The sequence below is a fragment of the Gekko japonicus genome, unplaced genomic scaffold, assembly GCF_001447785.1.
Source record: "Gekko japonicus isolate JY-2015 unplaced genomic scaffold, Gekko_japonicus_V1.1 scaffold1247, whole genome shotgun sequence".
In the NCBI taxonomy this organism is placed as follows: Eukaryota; Metazoa; Chordata; class Lepidosauria; order Squamata; family Gekkonidae; genus Gekko; species Gekko japonicus.
In genome coordinates this window covers 178,585-204,702 of record NW_015176487.1, presented here as the reverse complement: position 1 = coordinate 204,702, position 26,118 = coordinate 178,585, and the positions used below count along the sequence as shown (strand labels likewise).

At 46.1% G+C, this 26,118-nt stretch overlaps 1 protein-coding gene across 1 annotated transcript in view; it reads right to left on the bottom strand.

The window, feature by feature from the left end:
• FRMD4A (FERM domain containing 4A) overlaps positions 1-25,353 on the bottom strand; it is a 352,260-nt gene extending 326,907 nt beyond the window's left edge. Inside the window, exon 1 of the mRNA XM_015427238.1 lies at positions 25,261-25,353. Within this exon, the coding sequence (XP_015282724.1) occupies positions 25,261-25,353 (93 nt within the window). The remainder of the gene's footprint in view (positions 1-25,260) is intronic.
• Positions 25,354-26,118: the final 765 nt, after the last annotated feature.

Below are 26,118 nucleotides of genomic sequence, written 5' to 3'. Positions count from 1 at the left end.
CCCGGGGGCAGCTGCGCTCCGGCGCGAGCCCCATGGAGCAAAGAAGAGCCCCGTCACCGCCTCCCTGGGGCTGCTGCATTTCGGTGCGAGCCCCAGGGAACGAAGAGGAGGCCTGTCATCATCGCCGCCTCCCTGGGGCTCGTGCCGGAGCGCAGCGGTCCCAGGGAGCAAAGAGGAGGCCCGTTGCCAGCTCCCTGGGGCCGCTGCACTTGGGCGCGAGCCCCAGGGACTGAAACGAGGCCCATCGTTGTCGCAGCCGGCTTCCTGGGGCTCGCGCCGGAGCGCGGCGGAGCGCGGCGGCCTCAGGGAGCGAAGAGGAGGCCCGTCGCTGGCTCCCTGGGGCCGCTGCACTTCGGCGCGAGCCCCAGGGACCAAAAACGAGGCCCGGCGTCGTCGCCGCCACCTCCCTGGGGCTCAGGGAGCAAAGAGGAGGCCAGAGGACGCTCCCTGCCGCCTCCCGGGGTAAGTGAGGGAAATGTGGAAAAGAGGAAGAGAAGTTATGAAGAGAGGAAAGGTTGTTTTATTTTCTACAACACACTAACAGGCTAGATCTGACCGACCAGGCAAAACTATGGAGGTGGGGGAAAGCAAGAGGTAAACAGACCACTGGAAATGATAATCTTGTTAGAAGGCTGTAACCTAGCCATGACTGTAGCAGCCATGAGCTGTGCTGGCTGGTCTTGTCTTGCTCTGATGCTAGGGTTGCCAGACCCACCACTAAAAGCAGGGGACCCTGCCACCAGGCCCTCCTCCCAGCCGCCGATCAGCTGCCTGGCGGGGGGACTTACCAGGAGAAATAGGGTGCCCAGGCCATGTCACTGGCATTGCACAGGAAGTTATATCATCATGCCAGCATCATCTGGGAGACTCACTGGTATTTGGGCAAAAACTCTATGGTAGTGGCTGTTTTTACAATAGAACTTTTGCCCAAATACCAGAGTGTCACCTGGATGTTGCTTACATGAAGATATAACATCCTGTGCAATGCCAGTGACATGGCCTGGGCATCCTATTTCTCCTGGTAAGTCCCCCCATCCCCTGCCAGTTGCCAGAAGGGTCAAACATTTGTGTTGTTTGACTCTTCTAACACTGCAGCTCGAGTTTCTACAGTTGCCAGAAGGGACCTGGCAACACTATCTGGTGCTGGGTTTAAGCAGGATATACAAGTATTTGCCTCCTTGCTAGTCAAAAGCAGACCTTCACTGTGCTCTGCCTTCTCAATGAGCCAGTGGCTGTAGTGCAGATCTGCATTCGAAGGAAAGTACATGGAGGTGCATTCTGAATGTAGCATGGCTCTGTCTTCAGGGGCCCTCCAGCTGACTTGGGCCCTGGGAATTTCGTCCCCCCCAGACCCCCTCAGCAGCCGTGGACAGGCCCCAAAGAAAAAACAACCAAATACCACTGGCTGTCTCCTACATCTCCTAGCTCAAATCAGTCCAACACATCATTAATAAATGGCTACATCATACTGCTTGTTCATTCTTATCTGGCAGCCTGGCACTCTACATTCCCTGCCCCGTTCCCTTTTTAAATACAGCTGCTCTTTGTTTGCAAGAAGTAGTGGTGAGAAAGGCCCACCAGGCTGGTTTTGTGTCAGACTGGAGATGGTCATAATATTTCTTTGGCTTAATGTTTACATTTTTTGCCTATTCTTTGGCAGCAAGTACATTTTATTGAGCTGAAGAAATGAGGTGAAGAAATGCTTTTGTTGGTTCTAGAAATTTAAGGAAACCAGGCTAAGGAATGGATTAAAGCACAAAATAAACTTTACCATAACATGCTGAGTGAAAAAATACTTGAGGAGTTTCTCACACTATTTTTTCAAATGCAGTTGTGAAGAAAAGCCAGCCAGATACACTTCCTTTTCTTTTTCAGACAGATTTTAATCATCATATCCGGTTCTCCCCGCCCTTTTTTTTGGCAACCAGGAGTTTTAAACATGTTCTCTCCCCTCTTCAACAAGCCTTTTCTGTGCCCAGAGTGAAACACAGAAAATGTTTTTTAAAAATCAGGAGAAAAGTCAAGCACTTTATGAAACATTTGGGGTTCATTATCCCTTTGTATAACTTTTCTTCCTGTAGCCAAAGTTGCTTGAGACCCATTAATGCTTAAACATGTAACAGTAAAGTCTGAAGAGACTCAAGAGCGGCTGCAGAGTTTGCTAATTTTCTAGGCAAAAACATTACAGAAAACCCACACTGGTATTGCCTCCACATAGGGTTGTGAACTCCAAAATGGGAAATCCTTGGAGATTTGGAAGTGGACCCTGGAGGAGAGGGACCTCAGAGGCTATGATGCCATAGAATGTACTCTACAAAGCAGGGGAGCTGATATCGGCCCCCTGGAAACGAGTTATAATTCTGGTAGATTTCCAGCCCCCTCCCTGGAGATTGGCAACAGTCATGTAATATTTCAGGCCTCATGTTTTACACGTCCACTGATCAATAGGGTCTCTATATATGACCTGTGAAATGTAGTTCTCTGACCTGGATGCCTAATCACAGTGACGATAACATTCTTTCAGACATATGGAGGAATGTGAAAAGTTCACTGAGAGGAGTGGAACATCGGAGGCCACACTAGCAAAGCAAGAGTGTAACTCTGCTTTATTTGAGTTTCAGTACATAAAGCCTCAGACACGCAGGGCTGCCAAAAGCCACCAGGGGCCCCGTACAAAGATTCCATCATCACCCTCAACCCTGATCCAAACCAAATATCAAAACAAAACAAATCATTGGGCTGGCTCTTACTGCACATCTATAATAATAAAAGGATCCACCTGTCCATCTGTGGCAGGCATAATTCATCAGAAAATAAAATCAGGAATCTCAAAATTGGCCACCAGCCTCGGGATGATCATAGGCATTCCTTAAATTAAACAAATTGTAATTTCCTGACCAAGGTTATCTCCAGACCCCTCCCCCCATGCTATTTACAAGGGAAGCTAAACTTGTGTAGCAGTTCGTGTCAGACTATGATCTGGGAAACCCAGAGTCGAATCCCCACTCTTTCATGGAAGCTTGTTGGGTGACCTTGGGCCTGTCACACACTGTCAGCCTAACCTACCTCACAGGGTTGTTGTTAGGATAACATGGAGAAGTGGAGAATGATGTAAGCCCTGGGGGGGGGGGAAATTAGAAGTGGATATAGGTGAATGGCAGATCATTAAAAGAAGAGAGCAAAACGACGGAGAAGAGAAGTGTGGAAGAGTCAGAGAAATGTAGGAAAAAACAATGAAAGGGGTTTTTTAAATTTTGCTACCATACACTAACAGAGCTGCCCCTTTGCAAGATCTGGCTCTGTAGGAAAAAGCAAACCATAGACTGATGGACATAATAACTGTTAGGAGGCTGCATCCTGGCAAGGACTGTAGCTTGTCCTGACTGGTTTTGCCTTCCTCCAATGCTGTCTTGACTGATGGGTTTAGCAGGGTCTGATCAGCAAACCATTCCTTAAGCCTCCTAGTAAACTTTGCTGAAAGGCCCAGCCAGCAGACGCTGAGTGACTTTTACTGTGCTCTGACTTCCCTGCACTCCTAGTGGCTGTAGTCACAATTGCATTAGAATTTTTTTAAAAAATACATTCTGTGAATGCAACACAATGCTGGCTTTGGGGGGGGGTGGAGTCTGGGAAGGGCGGGGTTTGAGGAGGGGAGGAACTTCACTGCAGTATAATGCCATAGAGTCCACCTTTCAAAGCAGCCATTTTCTTCAGGGGAACTGATCTCTGTCACCTGGAGGTCAATTGTAATCCCAAAAGATCTCCAGGCACTACCTGGAGGTTGGCAATCCTACCTCCAGATGGAGCCTGGGGAGGACAGAGATCTCAGTCGGATACAATGCCACAATGTCCACCCTCCAAAGCATCCGTTTTCTTCAGGGGAACTGATCAGGGTGCAGTTGTAGTTTGGAGATGAGCTGTAAGTCCAGGGAATCTCCAGGTCTCACCTGGAGGCTGGCAACCCTAGTAGGAGAAACCTTTAGCATAAACTGTGATAAGCTTCAACTGTTGATTTCTGCACATTATGCAATAATTAAAGGCACAGGAGCAGGCCAGACTGTTCTTCCCCCCTGGTCACTTGGCAACTCTTGTTGGGTTGTTGGGAGGGCGGGGTATAAATCAAAGAAATAATAAATAAATAAATAAATAAATAAATTGGTTTTAAAAGTTCTAGTTGTGGTGTTTGATCTGTGATCTGTGATAGTTCATTTGCACACAAAAGTCATCTCCTGATGCTACAATAAACAAATTATGACCATGCATGTGTGACCCACTCCACAGTAAGCATGTTATCTGCAAGCCAAATATCCTTGGCCATTCTCTGCTCCTCTAGACACTTACATCATAAGTACAAGAACATCAAATTGGAAGCTAATGTACCTCATACTTGGGAAGGGGTTGATAACATAGACCCAAGGGAAGTCATTCAGATATCTTCACACTTTCACCCATCTACGTGCTCCATGTCTCCTCCCACCCTGCCTGGCTCCAATGGACTGTTGAGATCCTCTCTGGCCTTTCAAAGCAAGGGTCTCACAAGGAAGAAGAGAGTATGCAATCTCTCGTCACTAGTGCCATGTGACCCCCTGAGCTGGTGGGAGTGCATGGGAGCTACTCATGATGTTGGAATGCCATGCTCTCACCACTTGTGTATGTGTGGTTGGGGGGGAAAGGCAGCAAAGTGAGCTCAGCCGGTCTTGCTAACCCCTGGAAGACATTTCTGCCAGATGGCTGGTGGCTACTGCTAGCCAGGATACACAATAGAGACTGCGCTCACATGGAGCATTAGCCACACTACAGAGACGGAAGATAGGCGGATTTTCCGGGCACAATCACAGTGCCACATCTGGGAAACGTAGAGCTCCCGTGGCGAACCCGAGGCTTCCCGCCGAAGATGCGGGGTAAAAAACTAGTACCTCCGAGGTACTAGTTTCCGGAAACCGCGGGGCAAGGGCGGGTGCCTGATCGTGTTTCCGGTGGTAGGTCGTGGCATCCGGTGCCCGCCCATGTCCCGTCGCTAAAAGGTTTTTTTCCCCAAGTCTCCACGGGATGCACACAAGCACCCAACGGTGCATGCGCACACTTTGTTTAAAAACAAACAACACAGCCCCCTCCTCTTTTCCGTACCCCCCCACTCCTGGCTCGGCCTGCTCGAGAGGAACTCTCTACACCGGGCGGCAGAGGGGGAGGTGCAGGGGGGGCGTGGCGGGAGGGCGGTTCGGCTGACGCTCCTCCTGGAGGGGACCAGACGGAGGACACAGTTTGCATTCCTCTGTAGCCCTGGAAGGGGTTAAACCCATGGAGCCTTTTGCTAGAGAGGCCGCTTCTTTGCCGCGCCGCAGGATTGTCCTGTGATCGGCACCTCCCCCCTAACCACGGGGCCTCTACGGGACCTCTACGGGACGTCTGATCGCGCAACCGCACGTTATTTTGCTCCGGGGCAAACAGCCACGTTCCCCCCCCCGCATTTTCCTGCCCGTGTGACCGGGGCCAGAGTTGGACAGCCATATTCTGCAGTATGTGTGAAAGAGAAAGAAAAAACAAGCTGCAGCAATTCAGTGAAGAGAAATGATTACCAACTGGAGCCTGCAAAATTTCTGGAGATTTGGGGGCGGAGCCTGGGGAGGGCGGAGTATGGGGAGGGGAGGGAGCTTAGTGGGGATGGGATACCATAGGATCCACCTTTCAAAACTGCCATTTTCTCCAGGGAAACTGATTTCTGAAATCAACTATAATTCTGGGAGAACTCTGGCCCCCACCTGAAATCTGACCACCCTGTGTAGCGAGCAAGAGAGAAATAGGTCTACGTTCCGTGGATGGCTGGAAGATATAGCTCTGGGGGTCTCTGAGTGGCTGCTGCTTGCTTTTGAGAGAACTGATGTTGCTCTGCCATAGTCAGCACGTATATTTGTATACAGAAAGAAATCTCTAAAAGAAGTCATTATGTTTTCACTGCTTCCTCGCTCAAAGGAAGCCAAACGCTGTAGTGCTGCCCTCTGAAGTTCCTACTCCTTGGGGAAGTGGGGAGCATGTAACAGTATTTTCTCATTCCCGCTTCCAACTGTCCTTTCAAGTTTTCATTTTGTTCTTTGCCTTAGCACAGATTCACATCTATGTCAAAGGAATCTGATCTCCTGCCTGCAAAATAGGGCGGAAAATCCGTATAGAAATCTTGCCGCGTAAGGTTTTTCATTTTTTTTTTAAAAAATGCCATTTTCAGTTCCTGTGCAGGAGGAGAAAGCAAGGGCCCAATCTCGAAGCAGTACTGAAGCTCTGTCAGATTCCCACTAAATCAGTGAAGCAGAACTCCTTCTTCTCTTAGGACAGTCCAACACTGTGCAGAAGAATTTGAAAACAAAACAATAAAATGAATCATCGGACCCCAGAGGAAATCCTTCTGCCAGTCTTGCTGTGGAGCACAGTTCTCTTTTTTTAAAAAAAATTCCTGTTAACCATGAAGTTGTATAACTTTATTCATTATTATTTCCTGAAAGTCAAGACTGGTAAATTCTAACAGGACAAAACAAGATGTTATGGCTGACAAGAAGTTGCTGCTACAAACAGCCCCCCATAACTTTCTGCATGCCACAATGTCACAGGGAGGTTCTCCAACAAGGATCCAGTCCCTGTTCTGACAGAAAACTCATTGGGTGGCATTGGCTAGTCACTGTCTCTCAGTCTAACTTCATAAGGTCATTGTGAACGTAAAAAGGCATAAAACATTGTTTGGTGACTGGCTACCCAGGACCCAATCAAGTTACCCATCTGTCTCCCTTGCCAATGCCTGCCACTTATTGCGCTCGTGACCTTCAAGGTGTAGTTGAGTAGTGGGAGAGGGTAGCAAGCATGTTGAAGAAAGAGACAGACCAGCAGGGGGCATGATTTTGAAGCATTATTACACATGTTGACTGCAGGGTGCACTCTTCACTCAAGACTTCCCAGCAGGGTCAGAAGTAGCCTGACTATGTAACACATTGCTTTTGGCCTGGCTGATGCTGCTAGAGTAGGCCCTGGTGTGACCTACGTACTATCGCACAGAGCAATGGCACTGGATAAAGGCAGCACATGAGAGTCAAGTGCTGCTCTGACCCAGTTGGCTGCCCCATGCAAATGGAGAATGTGGGCACAACGTTCACTGTGAATAGTACAGCAAAGTTGAAGGCACATCTCCATTTTGTGGGCCCCATGCTGGTTATATCTCTGCTGCCTGAAGAGCACAGAGGTAATGGGTTGGATCCAAACTCAACCAACAGTTTCAACTGATTCCTCCTTCCTGCTGCAGACCTCCCTCATGTCATTCCTCAGGGTCCCCTCCCTCCCCCCCCCCCGAAGCAGCATTTAGTGGAGATTAGTGGGTTGCAGTAGGAGGAAGGAGCCATTCTGCTGTAGGGAAATTTAGTCTGGATCCAACCCAATTAGTGATATGGCCAGTGACAATGGGATGGTCCTCCTTCTACTGTCCTGTATACAGGGGCCAATGATAAGAGTTGCTGCCCAAGAGCATAGCCATCAAGGGTCCCTTGTAACAAGCTTTTGAGACTACCAATTTTGTAAGTTAGTAACGCAAAGCATGAAGTGGCATGCAAAGTTTAACTTCTGCCACAGAAGATCAGACTTGAATTCTTTCCCAGGCACTTCCCTTTAAGTACAGAACTAATTTAGAGACCGTTTTCCTACAGCTTAAATAATTTCCTCCTACCTGGTACACTGCTCTGGAGAAGCACCATGGTTTAAGCATGACCCGCACCACCTGCAGATTTCGAAGCCGAGTTGTCCCCAGGACACGAGATGTCAGGTTCCATACTAGGCTGTCCCAAGTATAAAGCAGATCCTCAAGCCTAAAGAGTACAGTAGCCATGCCAACAAACAACAAGGAAGGTTCAAGCTGGCAGTCCCAGGCGGTTTGCTAATTTTTGAAATCCCTAAAGAATGGCAAGGTTAAAAAGTCACAGTGATTTTCCATGAAAGGGAAAAATAAAAAACCCTCAAAGCCAAAACTGAGCGTTCTCCTCTCAAGAAATTATTCCTCCTAATGTTCTCTGTATCTTTCCTAAAATAAAATTATGTTGCACCAGGGGACAATGCAAAAATGGTCTTCTTTTGCTCGCAAGGGAATTGCGAGTCTTTAAAAAGCCGGTCTTCTTCTATCGATTGTTCAGCACCATGCAGCGGAACCCTGAAATAAACTAACATCCAGAATCATCACTTTGCCTTCAAAGTGCTGGGATTTCGTCCAGAAAGGATGGAAAACAAACTTCTCTCTCTCTCTCTCTCACTCACTCTTCCCTTCTCAGCCAACATTCTCAAGACATTCCATCTTTCTATTTAACTCTTTAAGATGAACACACAACTGAAGAATTACTTGCAACACAAAATTTCTTCCCGGAATAAAAAAAGAATAAACAACTGGAGATTTACATCAAGCTGTTAATACAGCCTTCTGCATCCCAGTTACTCTATTTTTAGAGTAGATGGTAAACCATTTATCATATCAAAGATTCACTTGCTGCATTTCTGCTTACAGTCTTACAACTGTTAATGGTGGAGGAGTCCCATCAGAAACTAATTACCCATCTGTATCAAGGAGCAGTGGCATCAGGACTGGTGTGAGTGTCTAAACAATCATTATTCTTTCATCTGCAGGGTACAAATATGTATGTATTCATTTAAAATATTTATTTATATCCCAGTTTTTTACAATCTATGGAACAAAGTGGCTTATATCACAAAAACCAGCTGAAATCTCATTTCACAAGAATATAATACAAACAACAAGAGCAAGATATTTACCCCATCATAATAACTAACTTCCTTTCACAAGCTACCAGATAATAATAATCATAAAGCGCTGTCAAGTTACAATTGACTCATGACAACCCTTAATGGGGTTCTCAAGGGACGAGACAGAGGTTGTTTGCCATTGCCTGCCTCTGTGTAGCAACCTAGGTCTTCCTTGGTGGTCTCCTATCCATGTACTAACCAGGGCCAACCCTGCTTAGGTCCTGAGGCTAGTCTGAGCTATTTAGGCTTCCACCAAAAGCACTGCAGAAAAACTATACCCTACAGAATGCACAGTGGTGGACCTACATTGTGCACAATGGTGGACTGTTATGGGGCCCCCTTCTCAACTAGCAACAATAGGACAGCATCCAACAAGGTCCATATTAAGATCAATATTAAGTACTTCAACCCATTGGCTTATGATTCTGTCACTAAAATAGCCTTATTTTAATAACAAACACTTTTAAAATTCTTTTCTAAAAGTCCATCAATATTGTTGAAAAATTCACTCATTAAAAAAATTGCTTCAGGTCCCCTCCAGGATTAGGGACCCTGAAGCTTAAACTTTATTAGTTTCATAGTAGATCCGCCCGTGTCTGCAGCCTCTGCAAGTTTAGGGACTTCTGCACATCTTCCAGTAGACTGTTCCATAAAACCACTGAGAAAATCCAAGCAGAACCAGTTTTCACTACCTTGAGTGGAGGAACTGCTAATAATCTTTGGTCTGATGACCAGAGTTGTCTTGTGGGCTCTATGGGGAAAAGTGACCCACAGACATTAATGTCCCAGATCATGAAAGACTTCTAAAGTTAACACCAAAACCTTGAATTGAACAAGGAAGCAAACTGTAGCCATCCTAAACTTGGGGTGATGAGCTGAAAAATCTTAACCCCTGTCATCAGTCTAGCTGCTGCATGCTGTGTCAGTTGTCACATCCATGCTGTAAATGTATCTGGCAAACAATGCCAAGGCAGCAGGAAAACTAAATATATTAAAGAAAAAAAATCTTCAAGGTATTTCATAACATGACATCTTTTGAAGAGGAGATGACAGAATACAACAATTTTGCCACAAAATTAAAGTCAGCTCATGTAGAATGTTCTTAGCAGCATGTCACTATCATCCCCCCCATACCAAACAAAACAATTGCTTGAGATAGAATTAGTTCTTGCCTATCAATTATATCATAGAACTTTCCAAAAAAGAATCCCAATCGGTACTTACTTAACTGAATAGGTTGTTAGAAGACTCCAGAGAAGCCATGTAAGCCTTCAGGAGATGTAAATGACCATTTTAAAACTTAATGCCCTTGATTTAGAACTGCTTATGCAGCCTCCTGTAGTGTCTTTCAGGGTGATTAGATTCATATATTTAATTTGGACTCATCAAAGCTCAAGTAGCTGCCAGTGGAGAAGAACACATGCCTTAGTTCTAGAACGCAGTAGACATGGGGGGGTGGGGGGAAGCGAAACATAAAGGGGGCAGAATTTGGGTTTGTAAGGCACACTCACATTCCCCCCTTTTACACAACTATTAATGGTACAGGAGCCCTGTTTTCTGGTCCCCCTGATTCTGACAGCACCTCCAAACAAGAGAAGAAGAAGAAGAGATTGGATTTATACCCTGCCCTTCACTTGGCATCTCAGAGCAGCTTACAAACTCCTTTCCCTCCCCCTCCCCACAACAGACACCCTGTGAGGTGGGTGGGGCTGAGAGAAGTCTGACACAAACTGCTCTTTTTCAAGGACAGCTGTGCCAGAGCTTGTGACTGACCCAAGGTCACATCAGCAGGTGCAAGTGGAGGAGTGGGGAATCAAACCCGGTTCTCCCAGATTAGAGTCTGCACACTTAACCACTACACCAAACTGGCTCTCACAAGAACAAACATTACTCTGGGGCAGAATTACCATGTCCCAAAACGGACAGGACTACTGTCCTTTAAAATATGAGAGAGCAGTATACGGTAAGGGCACCAGAAAAGGTCAAGGTTTGCCACATGTCTTCTAAGAATATTTGATTCCCTAATCCCCAGCTTGGACACAGCAGTATCTTCAAGTACCTCCTAGTAGGGGGAGTGGCAGTGGGTTTGGGGAAGGGTTCGGTGTTGTTGCTAATACAGACATGCCAGAAACATCTTTGTTTTTGATCTCTCTGTGGTGTTAATTATTTTTACAGTTCAAAGCTTCCAATTCCTTTTTAAAGACTGAAATTTTGATCCAAAGCCACCTCTTTGATCTTTTCAGAACATCAATGATCTTGTAGTGAATGAGTTCTATTAAGACTTTATATATGAATGTGCCTTTCACATTTGAAAATGATACAGTTTCGTGCCTTGTTTCTGAGGAAATCTATTAATATTTTATTAATCTATTAAATCCAGAAATCTATTAATATTCACTCTGGATTTCCGTCTTGTAATTTGGAGCTTTTTCGTTCATGAAAATAAGAGAGACCAAACTCCATTTAATCCATCATTCTGTTTCTACCAGAAGCCAGCAGGTGAAGAACAACATATGATAATGAGTTTGTCACCAACACTCAAGAGGTATACTACTAGAGAACATGGAGGCGCTATTGTGCTCCTAGCTCTAGTTGTTGACATTTGTGACTGAATGAAGACCAATAGTGTCTGCAACAGTCCATTTGGAAAGCATTACTTAAGACTGGTACTGTGGGGGAGGGAAGAGTGAATTTTGGGAGATGTTGATGTTCACATGTCTCCTCACCATTATTTAGGCTACAAAAGATACATTTCATTACACAGACTTTAGCTCCAGGAAAAAGCTGATTGACCATCAAAATGAACAAGAATATACAAAATAAACACTAAAATATCAACACAGAGCTATGTCAGCCCACAGGCCTGGTAAATATGGGGCCTAAATAAGTGCTCTCCACCATGGCATGGAAGAGCAGGCACACCCCTCCCACCCACCACACCATTGACTCCATGAGTGGGTTGCTCCTGACAATACGCAACAGGCCAATTTTCTTGGGGAGGGGGGACCAAAAACATATCACTGCCTGGAAAGAAAGCAGACTAAAGTTGTTCAGAAAGCTGAAATCAATAGCTGATTTAGGATCTCAGTTCAAAAATGTATGACTCATTCCTATTTGGGTGGCTGCTTGTCATTTTGCCATTTTCCTACTCTCTCCCATTCCCTGCCAAAATAGAATAAGAAAAAGAAAAATATGCCACTCACTCGCCCTATCTTGATCTGCGGTAGATGCAAAAACTGTATGCTGTTATCTGAAACTTTGTTTCCTGTTACTAAGAAGGATATTTTAGCATTTTATGGGTGCAAGGCCCCCCCAACCCAGCAAGATGTCTAATGAGTCCATAGTTTGCTTCCTGCTTGTAATTAAGTAGGTCACAGCTGTGAAGCAAAGAGAACAAGAAAAGATACTCAGATCACAGAAAGCCCAAAGCAATCAAATTGTTTGCAGCTGAAGGAAATGGCAGTTTAAAAGGGGAGGGGGATTCCAGAAGTCTGGAGATTACAAAAAAATGAAAGAAAATTGGAAACGATGAACTAGCAACTGTAATTTGGCCCAGATACAGATGTGGTACAAGAAAGTGATGCAGAAATAGCTGATGCTTGGAGGTGGGGGATGGAATAAGATAACTCATAAAAATACAACATATGCAATGTGTCTGATGATCACATTTGCCCACTTTGTCCGAAAAGGCAAAATGTTGTCATTTTTTTCAGTGCTTGAGCCAATAGATTGTCCATCCCTGTTCTAGCATCTAGTTCTCATTTGCTGCTTTGTAGACACACCAGAACAATGCAGAATAAACTGGGATACCGAAAACACCAGTCTCTCTCCATACCAGGTTTGCCATTTTGTGACTAAGGGAAGTCAGTTTAGGACGAGTTGCAAGCCAAGTACATAATGGAAGCAACTGAATGACCTCTCTGCCATTCAGCCCCCACTCTCATGACACCTGTTTGATCATGAAAATTGGTCTTCCTCCTTATATTGAAGGCTGCTTGGGTTATAAGCAAGGATGATCTCATTCCATAATTTAAGTGCTGCCTGTTCTTCTTTCCAATCTTCAAAACACTGCATCAGTCCAGATGCACAAATCACTAAGATGTAGCCATGTCTTTGTCAATTAGATCATAACAAGATGCCATTCCAACCATGAAAAGCTCCCAGCAGAGTACACGTTTTTCTTTAATATGTGTGTCTAACTCAGATTGGATCATGGGCTGCTGCTGTTCTATGATTGTTTTCTCCCACTGCTCCAAAAGGCTGTCCTCTGTTCACACATCAGTCTTCAGAGGCCTGCACACAGGTCTGGAATGAGAATAGCCCAATCCCTGCAGTAGGAACAGTGCAGCCAACGGCTCAAACATTGTGCTGCTGACCTAGTGATAAAAATGAACCATCAAAACATGGAGGCACAGCAAGGCCCAGAGCAGTGTGTACACAGTTGACAAGAATATCCTGGCTGACAAGAATATCCTGGCTGGCTTACACAAAATCCTTGCCAATGGCAAGTTGGCAGAGTCAGAGATCATGAAACAGAATGCAAGGGCTTATTGGTAAAAGTGCCTTAGCCCGTGTTGTGTTAATGGAACAATCCATGAAGTAGGGCACACTATCATGCTGTTCTCTACTGCCCAGAATGCTGATGATTTGTTAGCAAGCAGAGGCAATCTGCTGAGATGGACAGATCATTATCTAATTAGGGTCTAGACTAGGGGTGTCAAAGATATGGCCCGTGGGCCATCTCTGAGCCGAGAGCAGCTGACTCTCTGCTGCTTCCTGGTTCCTGTTTGTAATGTCACAGCTCCTTTTCCCCAGTCTCTCCTATTTCCTGCTTCAAGAGGAGAGAAAGAAAGCCTTCCCTCCATTGGCTGAGGGCTCCTCCCCCTCCCCTCCCCCTCTTGGGAAGGAGGGAGAGGAAAAGAGACACAGGGAGGGGAAAAGTGGCATCTCGTGGGACTTTTCAGAACACCAGCAATGTTTTATTTCAGGTGAGAGAGAGAGAGAGAGAGAGAGAGAGAGAGAGAGAGAGAGAGAGAGAGAGAGAGAGGCAGAGAGGCAGAGAGGCAGAGAGGCAGAGAGGCAGAGAGGCTTAGACACAAAAACATTTTATTCCAGGTATGGGTGGGGGGAAGTCCTTTGTTTAGACCAGGGGTCTTTTCATAGAAAAAGAGCTGCAGGAGCTCATTAGCATACAGTATGCTAATGAGCTACTCGGCTATTAGCATATGCCACGCCCCCTGACATCACCGGAAGTGATGTCAGAAGGGGAAGCAAAAGGTGGGGGAGGCATCTTCAAAAGCCTGCCCTTCCCTTCCCCAGCTGGCCTACAGGGGCGGGGAGTTGGGCCACAGAATGAGGAAAGAGGGAAGGAAAGAGAGAGAGTAGAGAGAAGGAAAGAAGGAAGGAAGGAAAGAGAGAGAAGGGAAGAAGGAGGGAAACAGGGAAAAGAGGAAAAAAGAGAAGAGAAGAAGGCGGGAAAGAAAGAGAGAAGGGAAGAAGGAGGGAATGAAAGAAATAGAGAAGGAAAGGAGGAAAAGAGAGGGAGGGAGGAAGGAAGAGAACGGAAAGAGAGAAAGAAAGGAAAAAAGAGGGAGGAAGGAAGAGAAGGGAAAGAGAGAAAGAAAAGGAGGGAAAGAAAAGGAAAGGAGGGAAAGATGGCAAAGAGAGGGAGGGAAGGAGGGACAGAGCTCACTCTGTCATGCGGCAACTCAGGTCTCAAACTGCTGAACTACCGACCTTCCACAGCCTGCAGTTCAGTGTCTTAACCACTTGAGCCACCACAGCTCCTGGGGTGGCTTACAGCAAAGTAAAATATAATTCAGTAGACAATCTTAAAAGCAATAATAAAATCAGCAGTGCATAACTGCCTTGGTCCAATTGAAGCTGGAGATCATTCACCAGAGCAGTAAGCGCTGTCTCAGTACTGAAAGCAGGCCTGAAGCTGGACTGGAAAGAGTCAAGTACGGTGGTTTTATCCAGGAAAGCCTGTAGTTGCTCAGCTGCTGCTCGCTCAATTGCCTTTCCCAAGAATGGCAAATCTGATACAGGGCAGCAATTGGCTAGGTCCTTTTTATCTAAGGAAGCCTTTTTAAAATAGAGGTCCAAGTACAACCTCCTTCAAGGAACTAGGGAAGCAGCCCTGAGGGGGGGGGATTAAGAGTCTCCCTCGGGGTGCCTCCTACCATGTTCTGACAGGATTTAACCAGTCTGGAGGGGCAGGGATCCAAGGAGCAGATTTTGGGTTTTAGAGCATCCAGGGTTTCAGTCAGCCTTGCCTGCTTGGTAACATGTCAGTGTTTTTAGAATATATCATTAAGGTTATATAACAAGTTTTAAACAAAGCAAGCAAATTCTAATTTAACATGCAACACCCAAACTATAAGTGGAAACTTGTCCAGTACAAGTGAAATTAGAAACTTTCTGTCTGGGTTTTGCTTCGTCATAGGCTAACTTCCCTTGTGAAACAAGAATGAGTCTGGAGATCCAGCAATTAATGTGGTTGTACCAGGGCTTTTTTTGTAGAAAAAGCCCAGCAGGAACTCATTAGCATAATAGGCCACACCCAACAGCAGAAATTCATTAGACCCCTGGCAGCACAGCTCATTAGGCCACACACCCCATGTTTGCAGACCTGTGGTCATCCAGACACACCCACCTTTTGCTTCTTAATCTGTTTACCTTGTTTGTTGTCAAAACCCAGGGCTTTTTTGTAGCAGGAACTCCTTTGCATGTTAGGCCACACACCCCTAACGTAGCCAGTCCTAATGAGTTTCTGATGTTGGGTGTGGCCTATTACGCTAATGAGTCCCTGCTGGGCGTGGCCAACTTATGTGGCCGGCATGAGTAAACACCAAGGCGCACGGAACGCTGTTACCTTCCCACCGAAGCGGTACCTATTTATCTACTTGCAATTTCTTGCTTTCGAACTACTAGGTTGGCAGGAGCTGGAACTAGAGACGGGAGCTCACTGAGTAGACCTGCTTAGGAGAGGTTGTGGCTCAGAGGCAGAGCATCTGCTTGGCATGCAGAAGGTCCCACGTTCAGTCCCCAGCATCTCCAGTTAGTGGGTGATGTGAAAGACCTTTGCCTAAAAACTTGGAGAGCCACTGTCTGTCAGAGTAGACAATACTGATCTTGATGGACCAAATTGTCTGATTCAGTATAAGGCAGCTTCAATGGGTGTTCATGAGATTGTTCTCTTTGCTGGAGACCCATGGCTTATTTTAAGACATTTTAAAAATCCCACCCTTCCATCAAAGAGTTCAGGGTTGGTGTAAGTTATTGTCTGCTCTTCCCTTTTATACTCACAGCAAGCCTGTGAAGTAGGATAGGATGAGAGACAGCGAAAGTCACTGAGCGAGCTTCATGGTGAATAAGAAAACTGGGTCTTCTTGTCCTAATCCAGCACCCTAACCCTTGACACCAGTCACCAGATTCTGCAAAACCATAGTTGACACATTCTGTCAGAGATTTAGTGTGACAAGTGATAGTAATATTTTGCTATTTAATAATATAATTAGTAGAGATGGGTGAAGAAGTGCTTGTTCACACCTGACTATCATTCTTTTCAGAATCTGAAGCATTTGGAGACCCTTGCTTTTTGTTCACAGGCTTGCAATATTGGCTGGCTGGGCTCTAGACAAGATCAGATCTGGAAGTGCCAAAATGCAATACGATAACTGAGCCCATTGCTATAAACCGAACTCAGAAATTCTCTGAGAAACTTGGCTTTGTGAGATCTTCTGACCCAACAGATGACATCTTTACTTCAAGGTTTTCTATGCTACACTGCATAGGATACCAATTTTCAGCTTTTGATGCCTTTTCACTGTTTATCAGCTGATTATGATGACTTACCTCTTATACCATTAGAGAAATCTGTTTTGATTTGTTATTCTACTTGGAACGTCAAAAAGTACATGACATTTTCTAGTAAACTGAGGACTCACTGGGAGCTGTGATAGGAGAGATCCAAACATTAGTGCAATTTGGTGTTGGTCAGTTTAAATCTTCTGTAATACTTGTGCAGAAGTCAGAAAAAATTGCCTTCAGATTAAGAAGATGGTACAACTGAGTGGCCACTCAGAGATCATAAGTGACAGTCATGTTGCAGCATTACCTTACAGACAGTTTTGTTACTTAGTTTGCTTGTCACTTTTCTGAGTTGTCATTAAAAACTACATTTGACTATCAATTACACAGAGTCTGCACAGGACTTGATAAAATACAGTTGGCCTAATTTTTGGACACAGATGTCTATTCATTCATTACTTTGGATATAGTTAATTGTTTTTATATTTTAACTCTGGTTTTAGTTGTTAATGATGTGTCTTTCTGTTGGTTTTAATAGTTTTTAAGATGCAGTTTTATTATGTATGTTTTACAACTTTTGTAGCCCTTATGAGGGCAGAAAGGCAAAGTATAAATTTTGTTAAGCAAATAAAAAATAAAACTATTGCACCCTGTCATGGAATCTGATTTTTTTTACAAGGAACCCCCCCCCCCTCAAAAAACTATACTCAAACATTTCTGCAACTCTTCCATTAACTGCTCTGTCACTGTTTTTGCAGTTTTCCCCTCAGCCGTATAGGCCTTAGCAGTGAAAGTTATGGGAAAGGAATGTTTGCTCTCAAGAGCCATCAATAAAACTTCAAAGTTTGGAAATCAGTCTATCAAACCACATACTCCAATTACCTAAGGGCATTTACATTTTCGTAAGAGGACTGGAAATTTCCGTCAATCCCCACCCTCCTGCAAACTCCTACTTTGTTTCCCGTGCTGTTCCTGAATCCCAAGGGTCTCTTGACCCCAGGTACAAAATTTGGAGGGGGAAGGAAAATCAGTTAAAATCTCCAGCCCCCTTTCAGTCTTTGGAGTTGTGTGGTGGGATACTGGCCCCCAGGACTACCATGATATGCCAATGTCCCTTCTTAAAGCCTGAAGGCCCTAATGCCCAATATAGTTGGGGTCAGTGTGGGAATGATGTCATAGCACAGACATCCCCAAAATATTATTTTTGCTGCATAAATGCACACAACTGCAAATCCAGCTAGCAATGTTACAGACAATGTAGTGAAAGGGCAAAAGTGTTAGAAGAGTTCAGGGGTCTTGTTGTAGAAAAAGAGCTGCCGGAGCTCATTAGCATAACTCATTAGCATAACTTATTTGCATATGCCACGCCCCCTGACATCACCGGAAGTGACAGAAGGCCACACCCCCTGACATCACCGGAAGTGTGTCAGAAGGCCCGACTACTTACCCTCCTGCTTCATCCTCATTCCCAAACGGAATGAGGATCGAAGCAGAGGGCGGGGTAAAGAAGGGGGCGGGGCTTCACCACGTGACCGCCCCGCCCCCTAGAGGTTCTCTTCCGGAGCTCCGTACCTGAGAGCTCCCCCCCGACTAGAGCCCTGGAAGAGTTAATCATTCTACCCTTCTATTCATTTCAGTTCTATTTCTACATAGAATGTTTCTGGTAAATTGAGTCCAGATACCTCTTTTGCAGCACCATATGCAATAATCTGATTTATGTCAGCTAGAAGACAAGTGGAATGCAACAAGGCATTCCTTCTCCCAGGAATGGAAGGGCATAATGAGAAACATGGGGAAATCTCCCATGGGTTTTGTCTGTGAAGCAGAGACAGGGTAAGGTCCCAGCACTGCTGAGGGGATTTGTATGGAATGAGTGGTTTAAAGCAGGGGTCCTCAAACTTTTTAAACAGGGGGTCAGTTCACTGTCCCTCAGACCATTGGAGGGCCGGGGGTGGGGGCCGGGGGGGTGGAACTAGCCGACCATCCTGCCCCCCCCCCACAAAGCCACGTGGCGCGGAACTGAGAAGAGGACCACATCATGTGCTGATTGACTTGAGCCCTGATTGACTTGGGCCCTGAGTGCGGTGCACATTCCACACATGCGCACTGTGGGCCCAGGACGAGTCGGCTGCTAAGCAGGACAGGCGGCGGGGCAAAAACACCCAGCGGGCCGGATAAATGTTTTCGGTGGGCCGCATGTGGCCCACGGGCCGTAGTTTGAGGACCCCTGGTTTAAAGACTGACTCCCTCCTAGCTCTAAAGTCTCTTTCCTCATTAAATGTTTGTTTATGGAATGAACCGCCACCCGTACCACCCCTCAATGAATGTAAGTTCTTTTCATGACTGGAGCATTTCTTGATTTTGTTCCTTAAAGATTTCTTTACTCTGTGCTTGTAGTGGTAATAAATATCTGCCTAATGATGTTTCTCTCATCTTTTTTTGGGCGTTACTCCTGTGAATGAGATCAGCCAGACGGGGCGGGGCTGGTGTCGCATGAGCAAGAGCCAGATCTCACTGATGTTTCTTTCTGCACATCCTATTTTTTGCACAGTTAAAAGCTATACATTACACAGAAGGCACGTCTTATATGAAGGCAGAGTTTTCATTGAACATGCTTTCAAAGCACCCAAAGCGCAGTATTTTAAACTTAAGGAAATGTTAAAGGTAAAGGTAAAGGTTCCCTTGCTCGAAAGCCAGTCGAATCCGACTCTAGGGTTGTGGTGCTCATCTCCGTTTCAAAGCCGAAGAGCCAGCGCTGTCCGAAGACGTTTCCGTGGTCATGTGGCCGGCATGACTAAAAACCAAGGCGCACGGAACGCTGTTACCTTCCCACCAAAGTGGTACCTATTTATCTACTTGCAATTTCTTGCTTTCGAACTGCTAGGTTGGCAGGAGCTGGAACTAGAGACGGGAGCTCACTCCGTCATGCAGCACTCGGGTCTCGAACTGCTGAACTACCGACCTTCCACAGCCTGCAGTTCAGCATCTTAACCACTTATTTATTTATTTATATTTATTTTTCGTACTTATACCCCGCCCTCCCCAGTGGGCTCAGGGTGGCTTACAGAGGCAAGAACAACTTGCCATGGTAAAACAATATATACATAACAATTTAAAACATATGCTACATATTAAAATCTAATAACAAAGTGCTCAGTGCCATTCATAATCTAAAGATGGCGGATTGAATGTCCAAAGTCCCACAAAGACGGCAGAAGGATTCTTCCATAGTAGGTGTTTAATCGGGACCTCAGGGCGGTGGTGGTATAGTAGGGGCGGCGGCTCCTACTCGAAAGCCTGGCGGAAGAGCTCCGTCTTGCAGGCCCTGCAGAACTGCATAAGATCCTGCAGGGCCCTGGAGGTATTAGGCAGAGAGGGGCCCGGGATGACTAATAAATTTTGGGGCCCTGACCGTAGTGCTCTTGGGGGAACATACGGGGAAAGGCGGTCCTTCAGGTAGGTTGGACCCTGGCCATGTAGGGCTTTATAGGTAACGACCAGCACTTTGAAGCGAATCCGGTACGCTATTGGCAACCAGTGCAGCGCTTTCAGCGCAGGCTGCACATGGTCCCTTCTGGAGAGACCCATTAACAGCCTGGCCACAGCATTCTGCACCAGTTGCAGCCTCCGGATTTGCGACAGAGGCAGCCCCATGTAGAGAGCGTTGCAGTAGTCTAACCTTGAGGTGACCGTCACGTGGATCACTGTGGCCAGGTCAGCACGGTCAAGGTAGGGGACCAACTGCCGTGCCCGCCTAAGATGGAAGAAGGCGGACTTGACAGTGGCTGCCACCTGGGCCTCCATCATTAGAGTGGAGTCCAGGAGCACCCCCAAACTCCGAACCCCAGGCGCTGGCACCAAAGGTACCCCATCGAAGGTCGGGAGAGGGAGCCCCAACCCCGCCCCGCTCCGACTCAGGCCCAGGACCTCCATCTTCGTCGGGTTTAGTTTCAATCGGCTCAGCCGGAGCCAACCAGCCACAGCTTCTAATGCCCGATGAAGGTCATCGGGACTCGAGTTCGACCGGCCACCCAGCATCAGATAGAGCTGGGTGTCATCTGCATACTGATGACACTCAAGCCCATAACTCCGGGCAATCTGGGCAAGGGGGCGCATATAGATATTACTTGAGCCACCGCAGCTCCGAAGGAAATGTTACACTTGACTAAAATGTGACACTGTCCTCTCCCCCTGTTTTGTATGGAGTATCCAGCCTGATGAAGCACTTGGTGGTGGAAAGTGCTGTCAAGTTGCAGCTAACTTATGGTGACTCTATGGGGTTCTCAATGCAAGAGACATTCAGAGGTGGTTTGCAATTGTCTGCTTCTGCGTAGCATCCCTGGACTTCCTTGGTGGTCTCCCAGCCAAACACTGACCAGGGCCGACCCTACTTAGCTTCTGAGATCTGATTATTGGGCTATCCAGATCAGGGCAAGAAAAGAATTAGCTGCTGTTTTATTTTAGTTCCCTAACAGATCAATAACATCTAGAAGATACCGGCAGTCTTTCAGTATCTGGGTCGCTTTTTTAGAGGCAAGGAAGAAGTTCAGCTTGGCCAATTGCAATACTGTGCAGGTTGAAGCAGCCTGCCAAATACGGCTTCTTTATGCAATCTGACGGAAACTGACTGGCCCCTAATTTCACTGGACCTCTGCTGAATCATTAGCTGCAATTCAGCCTTCAGACTATCTGCAAGAATGGAGCTCCAACAAAGCACAGCCAGTCCCCCCTTCTAGCAAGCTGCCACAGTGCTGTTACTAGAATTCCTGATCTAAGAGCCCTGGCGCCTTCCATGCAGGGTATTTCCCACTAGGAACTGCTAGCATGAGTGTAGTTTGACAAGTGCCATGGGCATCTACTGTATGCTGCTGAGATAAATAATCCACTGTCAATCCACTTTCAGTGCACTTTCCAAGCGTGCAAAATCCAGTTGGTTCTGGTCCAACCTTCCAAGGCAACAGAAAACAACTCTGCACCATCCTCTAGATGACAGCCCTTCAAGTACTTGAAGATGGTTATCATATCACCTCTCAGTCATCTCCTCTCCAGGCTAAACATACCCAGCTCCTTCAACCTTTCCTCATAGGACTTGGTCTCCAGGCCCCTCACCATCTTTGTTGCCCTCCTCTGGACATGTTCCACCTTGTCTATATCCTTCTTAAATTGTGGTGCCCAAAACTGAACACAATACTCTAGGTGAGGTCTAACCAGAGCAGAGTAAAGTGATACCATCACTTCACATGATCTGGACTCTATACTTCTCTTGATACACTCCAAAATTGCACTTCCCTTTTTAGCTACTGCATCACACTGCTGACATCCAGATGGAGGGTCAAGCAGGGACAGTTCAGACTCTGGTGCTGATCCTCTCTTCTGAAGCCACACAGATGTATGGGATGCTAATGTAGGCTGATCCTTCCATCCTTTGTATACCCTTTATCTGTTTAACAGCCACTCTGCAATGTAGCAATGCATGAATGCATCATGCTCAGCTCACTAGGAAAGGTATTAATGAACAGTCAGTCAGAAATTCTCTTGACTCAGCTGGGAAAAGACAGCTGCTTCTTATCCACCTTAATTTGCAATTGTATACCCTTCCTAAGTATTCTATCAATAAAACTCAAAAGTCATTACAATAACAAAGCTGATTTTGTTTGCATTTTCAGCCATCATTGCTTGGAGAGGTAGTAATTTAAATGAGGGGGTGACAGTTTTATTTCCTGGCAGAGCTGTGTAGCCTTTAATAGCTGGAGGTCAAACAGGAATACAATGGGTGAGGCTTTTTACTCCATACAGGGAATGAGCTTTACCTGTTGAAATTGGCCTGTCATAAATATTGTAAAAGACGCATGGAGAAGTTGAAGGTTACAGTCTTTGGAAGCCCCATTAAGAAAGCTTTATGACACCAAAAATCCACACACATCCCAAGTCATGGCTATGTGTGAATGTGTTCAGCTGCTCTAACACGTGGTCAGCAGTTGTTGGCACAGAGGATAAACCCTGTGGTCTCTGGATCTAGGCTTGCCAAGTCCCCACGGGGGGCGGGGAAACCCCTGCCCTAGAGGCCCGTTCCCTGCCGCAGGCGGATCGGGCTCCGGGGGGAACCCCACCCTGATGTGCACGTCACCCAGAAATGACGCGACCACGCCAGGCCTGCTGGGGGCAGGGCCACGGTCATCCAAGGGAAAACTCTATGGTTTTCCCTCGGATGGTCGTGGCCCCGCCCCCAGCATGCCCGGTGTGGGTCGCGTAACTTCTGAGTGATGTGGATGCGGCGCGCGCACGCGTGCGCTCCAGCCACCAGCCAGGAGTCCCCCGCTGCGGTGAAATTCGGACTTGGCAACCCTATCTGGATCTGGGGTCTTAGCAGAGCATTCCAATCCAGGCATCCTAACCCTCCTCCTCCTCCTCTTCCTCTAGTTCTGCTCCCTTCTGAGCTGGAAGCCAAAGCTGGCTTGTCCCCCTTGGCCTTCTACCACAAGTCTTTTGAGGGCCCTAGCTATGCCTGTGGGCATGCCCAGTGGCCTCCTGCTACTCAGAAGCCTTATGGAGGGATGAGGATTCAATAGCACCTCCTGAGCAACTTCTGCCTCATTACACCCCTTTCCCAGCCCCAGGGTGGAGCTTCCCAACAGCTGATTGCCAGACAGCTGGCTGTCAATGGGCCACCTGTCTTTGGTCAGCTGGCTGGTGTGTGGCCCTATATTAGGTGCATCAGTCACTGGGCCTGGTGGATGTTGGGCTTGACCCTGTGAGGAGCTGAGAAGGAGGGGGGGGCATGATGTTGTCCCCACTGCCCCAGAATACAGTCACTGGTGAAACAAACCATACAAACATGGCCAACAATTATCAACAAGAACTACACTGCCACATCCAGGGCTTATGGCTGTAAAATGTTTCAATGAATCAAGACACACACACCCCAGAATAAAATCCTCAAAAGACATTAATAAAATAAAGCAATAAAACCAGCTGCATTTCAGAGTATTTGTCCTCTTCAGTATCCTTCATAGTAATAAGCAGATGCTGAGATTCTAATTGGGGAAAAGGTCCCAAAAATTTCTTTATGAGAAATAGGATTCTTTTCAGGTGGGGTAGCCCTGTTCATCTGAAGCAGTAGAACAAAGTTTGAATTCAGTGGCACCTTTAAGACCAACTAAGTTTTAGTCATGGCATAAGCTTTTGTGTGCAAGCACACTTCCTCAGATTCAGGATTCTTTTCAGTCACTCCTAATTAGATAATATGACTTTTAAAATTATAATATGAACATTTTGTTAACATAACAATAAGCTCTATCTGTTGCAGTGTAGTACTTTCCTATTATTGATGATTTTAGTTCTTATATGTATTATGGTGTTCCTTTTCAGATATATTTTCCTTTTCTTTGGCTATACTCTGAAAAAAGGTCTAGGTATGTAAACAGTGGCCGTATGCTTGTAGGGGAGGAGTGATGGACAGTCCTGCTTCTGTGCCACCAAACATCAACTGAGGTAAAGGAGAGCTTATCTATATAATGGAGGTTGCCATGGGCTGGAAGAGGGGGCTAGACAATGTAGGCACTAGCACAGGGTGCCTATGAGACTAGCATGCCTTCGAGACTAGCATGAACCAACAGCATCCTCAATTTGTGCCCTCCATGTAGCCTTGTGCCCTCCATGTAGCTAGACATGATGGGAGCATCCATGGCTATTTATTTTATGCACATGTTTGCCATCCCCATGCAAAGCTGGAGACTGGGAGGGACCCAGTTTTTGACAGAAGACCAGATGCACGTGAGTCAGTTTACCTCCCATGTGTTACCTTACAGTGCTCAAGTGTCTGAAGCATTTTGTTTTTTTGAAGCCTAGCTTGGCCCTCAGGGCTATGCAAACAGCCCTTCTGTTTTTCCAAACCTTCCAAATTTCAGAGGACTCCTTAGTCCATAGTTGGGGAGGGGGGGAGATGTCCAGTGGCACTCTAAGGGCTAGACAGTGGATTATGGCATAATAAACCCATCACAATTTGTGTCATAATCAGTTTGTTAGCCTTTTGGGTGCCACACGATTAAATTTTTGCACTCATTTTGAGTGCCTTCTGGATAAGTGAGGCTCTAGTACACAACAGCTGGAAAAACAACAGGAAACATAACCAGGCACCAAAACTTTGAGCTAAATGCTCCGGTCTTGCTTTACAACATGGAACTTTTCAAATCTACCCCAGCCCCCCAATTGCTTCTAGCACTAAGTAATTGTCTTATACTCCTAATCAGAGAGAACTACAAAGAATACTAGTTAACCATCCCCCCCCCATGAGTTCTCGCATTGACTACCACTCTCCAGTTGTTATAAAGCTCCCCTGAGTATTGCTTTCTCTGCACTGTAAAGGAAATTCCGTTAGGGGCCATTACCATAATAAGTATCAACACCCAGCACTAACGTTGGTTACAAGTTCAGCTAATTTTCACCAATAGATATTTGAATACAGCCACAACCAGTGTATCAGGTCTCTCCATTTGTCATAAAAACTGCAATGGTCCAGGAAAGTGATACCCTGTCCTGCATCTCTGAAGTGGGACAAGATACAATGAAGCTTCACCACATCGCCCTTGCCTATCTGTTGAAGCACCACTGTCACACAAGGGGAGCACCTCCATCTGTTGATGAGTATTTTTAAAAAGCACCACTTACCGTTTCTGCGTGGTGCCTTCTGAGAGATCCATACGGGATTTTGAAGAGAAGTTTTCGGCTCCGACTGGGAGTCATGGTTGCCTGCACCACCATAATGTGGTGCAAACCTGTGCGTGTGTGTGTGCACACCAACACGTTTGTGTGTGTGTGCGTGCGAGACACACAGAGTGAAGGAAGGAATGATTTGCTGAGAGCAGTTTCCTCTGGAATGACTTCAGAAGTTCCCCGTTGGCAAATATCAAATAGCACAGTGGTGTGTGTGTTTTAAACTTTTAGACCATAAGTCAAGATGTGGCTTGTTTGAAGCAAAGAAAAGAAAAAAATCCACCCCTTCCCAGCCTGCTGGAAGCAGAGTATCTTTCACTCTGCTTTATTTCCCCCCCAGCACAGAAAGCTCGCCTTGCCAAAAAGGTGAAAGCATTCCGTTTCTGGAGCAACTGTTCCCAAAATGTCAACCTTGCTTCTTGTAACTACGGGTGGTAATCGGGTCAGTTGTCTAATCAAAGCTGTATCAGGCTTTCTTCATCATGTGACTGAAGACCCCCCTCTGGTTTGCTGTATGGTCAATCACATGTTTGCCTCTAAAACAATATCTGGTGTGCCACCATCTGGTGTGGAGATTAATGGTAAATCCTGTGTGCAGATTTTACTCCCTTTAGACACAAGAGAGCATAATAGCCCACCAGGCAGTCAGGACAGAAGCAAAAGGAGTCTTCAGTCTGATAAGGCACAGCAGCAAAATGCTATGATTAAATTGCAACGCAAACAGCGATCACTGTGCACAAAATATGTAACTAGAGGCCCTGACCAGAAATGGACATGCTAGCTTGTCAGGGTTTGCTCCGCATGTTTTGTTGG